The 11,509-nt window shown below is 41.2% G+C and overlaps 1 protein-coding gene across 1 annotated transcript in view; it reads right to left on the bottom strand.

The window, feature by feature from the left end:
* Positions 1-11,509, bottom strand: part of LOC102011468 (carnosine N-methyltransferase) — a gene marked incomplete at its 5' end in the record, with an annotated part of 68,781 nt that extends 57,272 nt beyond the window's left edge. Inside the window, 3 exon segments of the mRNA XM_013506528.1 lie at positions 2,356-2,519; positions 3,295-3,490; positions 11,360-11,509. Coding sequence (XP_013361982.1) covers positions 2,356-2,519; positions 3,295-3,490; positions 11,360-11,509 — 510 coding nt within the window.

Here is an 11,509-nt window from a genome sequence, read left to right as displayed (position 1 = left end):
GAACTCACGACCTCGCACTTGCCAGGCAGGTGCTTTTGCCGCTGAGCTAAATCCCCAGCCCCTAGTTTCATATCCATTGTTCCTTTACATATAATGTCCAGCATTCAATAAAAAAATTATGAAACATTTGAAGAAGAAACTGTCATGAAAGGAAGTGTCCAAAAGAACTAGACCCAGTAGCGGAGACCCAGTAGCAGGTAATGTTGCTCAGCAGCAGAATGCCTGCCAGGTATGTGCGAGGCCCTGCATTCTATCCCCAGTACTGCTAAATAGGGGGGAATGATCCGTAAACACTAAGGATAATAAATTACCAGGCAGAGATTTAAAAACAACCATGAAAGATAAGCTAAATCATCTAATGGCAAAGGTAATCACACATATAAATAGGCAATTTCAGCACAGAAAATACATATAAGTGCTAGAAATGTAAAGAAATACAGTATCAGAAATAAAGACTCCTTTCAAAGGATTTACCAGATCAGCAAAGAATCAGTGATGTTGAAGTAGGGTTGACAAAAATGAATCAAACCACACTACAAAAAGTTAAGGGATGGCATACAGAAGGAAAAGCCACTTAAAACTTAACCTATGAGAGGATATCAAATGGTTTCATACAAATGTGACTGGAGTCCCAGGAACAGAAAGTGATTTCTAGAGACAAGAGCAAAGACTTTCTGAGTGGATGATAAAGATCTGCCCCAGAGACAGAGAGTGTCTCCAGATACGGTATCTTGAAAAGCACACAATTTTCTGCAAAATAACTCCCATAAACTCTTCAAAAATGCCAAGCTCATTGAGTTGAACAGCCAAGACAATGTTCCAAATTAAAGACTAAGACACTGACGATTAAATGAAGTATTCTAGATTGGATGGAAAATTACAAGACATTACCAAGATTAGTTACACATCTTAATACAAATCATTAGATATCATCACAGTATGTAAGGCTGTATTTCTTCAATTTGACAACTACAAAAAACATCCTTGTTCTCAGGAATAAACTCTGAGTGAGTAAGCAGTAAAAAAGTATGATGCATACCATCTAATCAAATGATTTAGGCAAGTATGGGTGGTGTTAGAGACACTCTATGCATAAAGTAGGGAAAGGAGGGAGGGAGGAAGGATGGAAATGATACAGCAGTGTCATGCAATGCTAAATCATGGTCAATTTAGCTAAGAAGTATATGGGCTGTCTCTGTGTAAGTCATACAATGTAGCCCTAATTTTGAACTTATTTTAAAACAAAAAGGTGAAACACACACACACACACACACACACACACACACACACACACGTATTGCAACTTCTGGAAGGATACACCCAAACTTAGAAACTGTCTATCGGTGAGGAGGGGAAGGAGCTGTGGACAAGAAGCCTCTACACAAAGATCCGTAAGTGAGAGACTAAATTCTCTCCAGTGGTTCTATTTATTTATGGAGCATCTATGCCAGGGTGGATATGGGGAAAAAAAAGTCACATTTTAATTTCATTAATCTTTAACTGATTATTTTTCTTCAATTATGAATGTAGGTAACAAGCAATATAGTAGTTTCAGCAGTACCTGCTGCTTTATCACCAATAGAAATTACACTTATTTTCACTTCATACGAGTTGTTTAGGTTATCAAAGTAACACACACAATTTGGCATTTCCTTAATACAGCAATCACACTTGCTGCTAAACTATACTGATGATTTAACATATAGCAAAAGGCATAACATATCTCAAATCTGCTTCAGTACTTTGATAACTTTATTTCAGAATAATGGTTTTTTTCTTAAATCCTGTGCATTCTACTTATTAATTTACAAATGTTATTCTGAAAAGCAGACCACACCTTTGGACTGCCCAGCTGCTCTATGGCACAGAGTGAGGAACTTCCTCTCTGAAGTGTGGACACCGCAGTCAAGCGTGGGGGCCCCTGCCTGTCATTCCAGAACTCACGAGGCTGGCCAGACTGGGCTACTTGGGGAGTTCAAGGCCAGCCTGGACTATATAACAAGGCCCTGTCTCAACTCCCACCCTCTAAAAAGGATATACATCTCATCTGCTTACTCTCATAATAAGAAGTCAGAGTTTGTAGCTTTTTTTTTTTGCAAGTTATAAAATGATGCCTAATTACTCCAATATTATTTATAGTACTTTCCAAGTAAGTTCCTATAATTACTTGAACAAAATTTTCTCAAAATATGAATTGCAACCACACACAAAGGATCCAAAACCTGATATAACACACATGTAAAATATGCAGGCACGGAGAAACCTATAAAAATAAATCATGATTGTGAAATGTCTTACAGAGAAACTATGTCTGCACATCTTAAGGAACTTGGTTATAAATAAGATACTATTTACCATCTTTCTTTTGGAAAATTTTTTAGAATTTCTGTAATGATTGGCTGGTAGCAGGCATCCCTTTCTGCTTTCCCAGTTTCACTCCAGTCTCTCACAAACTGTTTCAAGGTAGATTTTAACTTATCCATGTCAAATGTAGATGCTGGCATAATCTTTCCATTCCCCTGTTTAGAAAACAGAAATTAATTAGCTTCTGAGAATCAATTTTGAATACGGATAAATGGACATGCTACTAAGGGGCCAGACAGGTAGTACAGTGGATGAATCACTAGCCTCTCACCTCCACGGGTTCCACTGCAGCATGGGATCCTAAGTAAAAATATCCTCAACAGATTAGGGGTCATTAATCATAAAACCGCCAAGAGAAGACCAGAACTGAGCTGCTATGGAGACTGGACGTCCTGTCTTCTAAGAGAGGGAAGAAGTCCCCTGCAGGCCATTGCAGGAGCAGCAGGGAGAGGCTCACATTGAGCGCCGGCCTGTATGAATCCCATGGATAAAAAAAAAGAAGACTTCAGTGTCTAGTACTACCAGTCCCTTGAGAGTTCGATGAAAATAAATTCTTAGAGAAAAAGATGTGTGTCAATAGATAAGATAGAAAAAAATATGGGTTTAGCAAGGGAAATTAATTTTACATAGCTAGTGAAGTCATTTATAAAAATTCATACGCCAGAACATTTAAAACCCTACATCAGAAGTCTATCAAAATGCCAACAGTATCTTAGTGTTTAAAAATAAAATCAGTGAACAAATTCAGTTTCTGGCATACAGTTCAATTCAGCCTATGTAAATGACTGGACATACAATGAAAACACATGCTGAGCAGAGTAACGAACCTGTGCAAGACTACAAAACTGAAGTCCAAGAAGATAACTAAACACCTCAAAGTTCATTAGGTAAACCCTACAGTAAAAACAAGTAGAACAAAGTTTCACATACATCTTCTCCATATTCTTTATTTTCAAACATATGTATGCAATCATTCACAATGGTCAGTAGTATTTCTTGATTATGGTCAATGCATTTCCGGATCTTGTCCAAGTGAAGAAGAAACTGAGGAAGTAGTTTCTGTTGATTATCTGGAAGTGATCGAAACTGTCTTTCTGTTCGGTTCACTCGCTCATGCATACTGGTGCTAAAACATAAAAGGTGTTTTTTTAAATTGGCAAAAGAATTCTCAGCAGAGGCCAACCTTAAGATTGTCTTTCCATGTAATTATTTCCTTATGCTGGTTCTGTTCTATCATTTACAAACTGTGACTTCTCTCAGATATCAGCTTAGAAAATTCTACATATTTTTGCAAATCCTTCTCACAGCAATCAAACAAAAGACAAATGGTTTATAAGCAGCAAATGTAAATATCTTCAATTAAAAAAAGAAACGTAAGGAAGATTGGTGTACAATTGTTTTTATGATTTCAATTTTTAAACTAAGTATTTTTCATGCAAAACCAGATGAATGCCTTAGATTTCATTATCATGAAGAAGCAAAATTGTGAACCACCAGGTGGCACACACCTGTAATCCCAGCACCTGGGAGGCTGAGGCAGGAGGGTTGCAGGAGTTGTAGGCCAGCCTGAACCTTGTAGAAAGATACAGTCTCAAAAAACAAAACAAAGCCTTCCTGTGGAGAAAATGTGCAATGAGCTGCGGTACTCAGTGCCGCACCGTCTGCCAAGCACGTGCGAGAGACCCCAGCACTACAAAAATAGATCAACTAATTTGAATTTACAAATGCTTTGAAATTAAAAGCCAACAAAGCTGAATTTTGAAAAAATATCATAAAAGATCTTATATACAACAAGAATTTTTTTTTTGGTACCAGGACTCGAACTCAGGACCTTGCGCTTGCCAGCCAGGCACCTATGCCACTGAGCTATATCCCCAGCCCACAACAAGAATATTAAGCAAATGAAAAATTAGAATTCCAGTGTTTTACATAACAATATTCACAATTTACATTCCAAAAGGTTCCAGAGTAAGTCATATGGGGGGTTGTTTATTAATAAAATTAAAATAGGGAACACTGTATTTTTTTGAGACGGTTTTACTATGTAGACAGGTCGGCATTGAACTCATTGTGTAGTCCAGGCTGGCTTCAAATTTGCAGAGCTCCTCCTGCCTCTGCCTCCCAACTGCTGGGATTACAGGTGTCCACCACCACACTCTATGACAATATAATTCTAAAAGTTAAATATACTGCACACACACAGTGTCATTTTACAGTAAGCAGACTGGCAAAGCTTAAAAGTCTTTCTGTGCCTAGCGTATTTCATCTAGCACCTTTCTATTCAAAGTGTGGTACACAGAACAGCAGTATCAAATGTTGGTGAAAATGCAGAATAATTAGGACATCTACCAACTAATGGTGGGCACATAAATAAGAACAACCACTTTGGGAAATAACTAGCATTACTTAATAAAACTCACTGTGGCATTTGCCATGTGACCTAGCAATTGTACTCCTAGACAGACACTCAAGAAACTCCTGCAAATGGGCAGTACGAACATGAACAACCTTCACCACAGCACTGTTAGCAGTGACCAACCAAAGGGCTTCCGTTGCAGCCTGAGTGAAGAAACTGCAGTACAGTTACACAATGGAATCAATGAAATGAAGAAAATACAGCTACACACAGTGATATCAATAAAACTCAGGAACGTTAAGTTCTGTTAAAAAGAAAGCAAGCTGAAAAATACATAGGTACAATTCCACAAGTAAATAAGGAAACTACAAGGAAAGCAAAGAAAATAAAATTCAGGAACATTGTTATCTCTGAGAGGAAAACAGTGGTAGGTTTGTGGGTATTCACTGTATTCTTGCTTACCTTTTCTTTTTTTTGAGACAAGGTCTTGCTATGTAGTTCAGGCTGGCCTTGAACTCGCTAGGTAGCCCAGGCTGGCCTTGAACTTACAGCAATCCTCCTGCCTCAGCCTCCAGAGTGCTGAGATTACAGGCATGTGCCACTATCCTTGGCTCTTCCTTATACTTTATATGTTTATGATCTACATATGATCCTTAATCACACTGAAGTCTAGGGCACACCTGTAATTCTTTATCCTTACCATTAGAATTTTCCTACATTGGAAAGAAGTTCTCAAATATCATATGATCACAATGGTTACTTAACATTCCACTTTATGTGACTAAATTTTACTATATAATATATATGTGTTTTAAAATGTCCTTTGGTTTTTACTTAATACAAATGAAAATGAAGAATACTTTCTATTTTGGTTGCCTAAATTATTCTCTCTACTCAGCCAAACTATTCTCATTTTTGTATTCTTTTGTCAAATCACACTCTAATTTCTGAACAGTAATAAAGAAGTTTAGAAGAGGCTCTTGGCACAACTTCAGCAAAAACCTAGCCATGTTTTAGGAAGGCTGAATATGGTGGACTAGTAGGAAGTTCTTAAGGAGAATGTGAAGAGGTCACACACTCCTCTTTGCCACACAAGGTATGACAGAGACCTCACAAGTTAGATCTATACTGAAATTCAGGTCACTTCACCTACTTGCTATGTCCCCCAAATCACTTCCTTCCTCTGTGCCACACGTCTCATACAAAACAACAGAATCATCATCATCATCATCATCATCATCATCATCATCAAAACTTCCATTTATTGAGGTTTAATAGAAGCTGGACACTAAACCAGCTGTGTAACATGGATTAGCCTGAAAAATATCCACAAGACCCCTTAAGGTAAGGATCCTCCTCCAACCACCTCAGGTTTCACTGAAAATGAAACACAGACCATTGGCTGAAAACACAGTAAGGACTCAAAAAATAGAAAGATCTAATTTATACAATTAACATGTTCACAATGAAAATATGACAAATGCAGAAACGTAAAATATTCAGGGAAAGAGGGCCAATAATACCCTCTAGAAGAATTTTAAACTTTGGCATATGTCTGTTTCATGAAGAAAAGTCATCAGCATCTTTTTTTAAAAAATTGAATACTGATGGATTCTAATTGTATATACTTAAGAAGTATGTATTAATAAGTGAAGTTACACAGGTAAAAAGTGGAATGATTAAATCAAGCTAATGAACACATCAGTCACCTCACAAACTCAGCATTTATTCCTTGTGTATAAACACAACTCTCTCCTCCGACCGACACCTCCTCATCCTCCATTTTTCCCCGTCTGTGGGAATCAGCGTGCTACTCTGCTGGGAAACCGCTTTAGACCTCACACACGTGTAAGTACGAACCGGAGGCATTTGTCTTTCTGTGCCTGGCTTATTTCATCTAGCACCTTTCTTTTCTAAGTATGGTACACAGAATAGCAGATCACTTGGAAATGGTTAGGAATGTAAAATCTCATGTCCTACTCAAACCTACTAAGTTGGAATCTGCCTTTTTGGCAAGACCCAAATATGATCCATATGCACACTAAAGTTTAGCACACACCTGCAATTCTTCATCCTTACCAGAAGAATTTTCCTGGATTGGAAAAAAGTTCTCAACTATCATATGATCATAATGGCTATTTAACATTGCACTTTATGTAACTAAATTTTACTGAACTATTATCTCACTACTGGGAGTTTACACACCTGAATTCTTTATGATGAGCTTTTTTGTGTTCAAAAGCTGTCTGTACAGTATTTGCTGCGATTTCAATGCTCCACCAAAACTCAGCTGCCATTTATTCCCCGCTGGTAGGTATAATACAGAGGGGAGACACTTAATCTGGCTGTGGTATTCGGAGGTGAAACCCTTGGGAGGTAATTAAGGTTAAATGAGGCCACCAGGGTAGAGCCCTAACACAATGAGATTGTGGCTTTGTGAGAAAAGATGTGAGGTAGGCTGCTCCACCTCTTACCCTAGGATGCCCTACACCACCACATGAGATCTCACCAGGTATGGCCAGGTGATTCTGAACTCCCTACTGTGCAACACTTCGAAGCAGACACACCACTCTTCCTTAATAAATTATTCAACCTGAGTATTCAGTTACAGCAAGAGAAAATGATCAAAGACAGTACTTTAGAAAAAAATTAGCACAAATTTTCAAAAGTAGAATATCAGGCCTGCAGGGATTTTTTAAGGCTCCTGATACAAAATACTTTCTGGGAAGATTTGTTAGTTTACACTCCTATTTAAAGTGGCCTTGATAAGCTGGGCAGATGGCAGGAACGCAGCAGCTGAAGCTCACGGTCAAAGGGCTAAGTAGTCTTACAGATCTGCCTTCCTGGCCTTCCTGGGCAACAGGGTGCCCCCAAGCCTCCCTCTCGCCACACCTCAAAACTCAACCCAAATGACAACAGCACTACCCACAAAAATTCCTACACTGCAAGTACACTTTATGCAGGAAAGGAAGAAGCCATCCCCAAATGCCTTAGTTCTGACCAACAAGCCCAGGACGCTTTATCTGCAAACTATGCTACCTCTGATGCTTTACTTCCCACAGGCCCAAGTGCTCTGAAAGTACACAGAGCGTCTTTCCTGAGAGCACTGTCCCCAACCTTCTGCTACCCTCATCACCCCAACTGCGTAAGTTCTTTAAAAATATAAATCTCACCTTTGTCACTGTTGAATCTCTGCTTCACTGTATGAAAAACTAGTGAGAAGTCACACTCCCGAGGCACCGCTTTGGGTCCTCCATGGAGTTACCTAGTACTGTGGCTGCAGAGGGGCTGGAGGGGTGAACTATGCTGTTAACTGATGATGCAGAAGGAAGGAACCACACAGAGAAGGGTGAGATGCAGCACTGTGACAGCCCTGGTATCTCAATGCTGTGCAAGGTTGCCCTAACATCCTCCCACAGACACTCTGAACTAGGTGGCATCAGGCTAAGGATGTAGCTCGGCCATAGAGCACATGGTTGGGGTGCTTAAAGCCCTGGGAGCCATCCCCAGCACCACTACATACACACACCATACCAAAGTGGAGAACATAGCTTGATGCTGGCACACTATTATAATTGGGGCTTACTTCACTATCCTGGAAATTTTTATGTTATGGTCCACTGGCCACTTGGTGACTTTTGCAGCCTCTTACCGGAGCACCAACAGGTCCACTTGTTTACATAACACTTCAGTGTGCTTCCACACAAAGGCAGAGTTGAACAGTTGTAAAGGGTCTACCTGGACCTGGACCTGGACCTGGACCTGAGAGCTTTTTTTTTTCTTTTTGTCCTTTTGAGACAGGGTCTCGCTATGCAGTTCAGATTGGCCTTGAGCTCACTGTAGTCCAGGCTGGTCTTGAACTCGCAATGATCCTCCTGCCTCAGCCTCCCGAGTGCTGGGACTACAGGTGTGTGCCACCATGCCCGGCCATCAGAGCTTAAACAATTACTGCCTACCCTGTTTTAAAGTAATGTTTTGGGGCTGGAGAGACAGCTCAGTGGTGCAGCACCTGCCTGGCAAGCACGAGGTCCTGAGTTTGATTCCCTGTACCCCCAAAAAAAGGAATGTTTTGCAAACATGCAATTTTTTGGTTCTGAAATAAGTTAGTGTCAGGAAGCCACATCTATGAATCTGGTGTGGTGGCACATGGCTATGATCCCAGCACTCTGGAACACTGAGGCAAGAGGACTGCAAATTAGGGACAACTTGAGACTTTTGTCTCAAAGGGCACACCAAGGGGAGGGGGTGCACCTGGTGATGTAGCTCCATGTGAAGGCCCTAGTTTCAATCCCTAGTAACACCCCTGCCCAATTCTAGCCTTATGACCATTAATCAAATCTCCTACATACGCACAAGACAACACTGAGCAGTAAAACCAAACCCTTCAAAATGTAAAAGTACTTGCTGTGGGACTGGATTGGCTCTCAGAATTTACTTTGACAATGATGAGGTTTCTATCCACAAGATCAATGCAGCAGATACTAGTCAAATGTGGCTGTGGAGCATTGAAATGTGGCTAGTGAGAATGAGTTTTAAACATAATAAAATTTTAATTAATTTAAGCTTAAATTTTGCCAGATGTGACTAGTAGCTACAGTATAACACAGTGCTAATTTAGAATACTATGACTTGTTACCATGCAACACTTTAGTGTGTTTTCTGCTACACAATTTCTTTGTACGCCTTGACTCTAAGTGATGTATTTTGATATCACACTATTTTCAGTCCAGGGATCTAAGTAAAGTATTTCATCTTGAGGATAAATTAAAAAAAAAAAATTTTTTTTTCTTTGGTCTTTTTTGAGATAGGGTCTCACTATGCAGTTCAGGCTGGCCTTGAACTCACACCAATCCTCCTGCCTCAGCCTCCCAAGTGCTGGGATTATAGGTGTGCGCCACCACACCCAGCTAAAAAGAAGATTTTTTTAAAAAAACGAAACTTTCCCTATTCCCAGGTGAAGCTGATAGAGACGAGCACAGAGAGAATAGGGTCACAATCACTAATCCATGCACACAACACCCTTTGCTATATGGCTACACAAAAGACCAGTTCCAAGCCAAAGCCCTTTCCTCAAAGGTCTATCCAATATTTAATAATAAACATCAACTCAATTGGGTGTGGAGATGCATACCTGTAATCCCAGCACTCGGGAGGCTGACACAGAACCACAAGTTCGAGGCCAGCCTAGGTCACATAGTGAGTGTAAGGCCAACCTGGAATACACAGCAAGATCCTGTCTCAAAAGTACTAATAATTAAAAATGTCCCAGTCTGTTTTGCACCTACTTGTCAGCATTTGTCAGCCACCTCCCCTTCACCATATGGTCTTTCTAGGCACAAATCTTTTATCAAGTGTAATTCTCTTGTTCCGCCTTCCTCCCTCAATTGCTACTAAATGTGGAGAAATAAATACTCAAACCACTAATTCCCTTTGCGTTCCCCCAAAGTAATACAGCCCACGACCCCTACTACTGGTTTAATTTTAGTTAAATTATTTCATAAGGATCTTTGAACTTTAAAAATATCTCTCTCACCGGGACTGGATGGTTAGTTCAGGGGTAGAACACTGTGTGTTCAAGTCTCCCGAGCAGCAGCAGTAGCACCACCCTCAAAATTCTGTTACAGATGTGATCGGATTTTAATTTTTATACTTCTCAGCGAGCTCCTAAATTCAAACTAACAAACCAGAGGTGCCATTAGTCAAAAGCTGACAGACTACTTGGGAATGAAATGCTATTTCTTTGCTATGTTTTATTTGTTAAAAATAGCGCTTCAGCAGCATTTGGCAAGCCCTGGTGACATAAAAATAAGTAAGGCTTAGTCCCTGCCCTTGACGAGGTCATACTCTAGCAGCAAATGCACACGAGCAACTATAATACAAACGAGATGATCATTTTTAAAAAGTTTTGTATGAAGCACAGCAGGACTCCATGAAAACGGTTTTACCAGCCTAAGTCATCACGCGTCTGTGGTTGAACTGAACACAGTTCAACTGTACTCAGCTACCAGGGGACTCTCACGTCACTTACAGGAATGTGGATCTTTACCTGAAAATCCAGTTGATCTAAGTCCTTTCAGACCTTGGAATTATAAACTTTGTGATTAAGCTATTTTAACATCTATCGAGAGAAAAAAGATGTTAACGTTAGGAAATTGTATTATGAATGAGAAACATACAGCCTCTATCAGCGTGCCTAGCCCAGGAAGAGCTTGCGATACACCTCTGCAGAATGGAAGAGGGTAAAGCGGCTCTGACTACGCTCTCGCTCATCTGCCTTACCACGCAGCAAGCTGTGGGACACCGGGATCCCTTCTGGCCTTCACCACCCCCGAGGCAGAGCCAGGGAGCTCATTCAATCGCTCACCCCGAAAGTGCGCGAACACTCACGGCGCGAGGGAGGCGCGCTGCAAACTTGTTCTCACAGGAACCAGCTAGTTTGGGGAGACAGGTCCGACCGACGGCACCCCACGTGTTTGCGTACTCGGGCTCCCGTGTGTCCAGATTCCGTTAACAAACACCGACTGCACCGGCACTTTAGCACCCCCGTCCCCTCGACTGTCGCGACACCTCTTCTCCGGCCACCCCCGAGCCAGACCTGTAAGGAGGGCGGCCGGGCCGGCGGGGTCCGCCGGTGCTTACCCGTAGTAGCGGAAGGCATTGATGATCTTCCAGAAGTGCTCGCGCTCCAGCCGCTCCTCCTCCTCCTCCGCGCTGCGCGCCGCTTCCGCCGCCGAGAGCGCGGCGGCCGCGCCCAGGCGCCCGGCGCAGAACTGCACCTCCACGGCCTCG

The sequence above is a fragment of the Chinchilla lanigera genome, unplaced genomic scaffold, assembly GCF_000276665.1.
Source record: "Chinchilla lanigera isolate Chin_1 unplaced genomic scaffold, ChiLan1.0 scaffold00111, whole genome shotgun sequence".
Classification (NCBI taxonomy): Eukaryota; Metazoa; Chordata; class Mammalia; order Rodentia; family Chinchillidae; genus Chinchilla; species Chinchilla lanigera.
The sequence above is the reverse complement of the archived record's forward strand: the minus strand, read 5'-3'. Positions and strand labels throughout refer to the sequence as shown.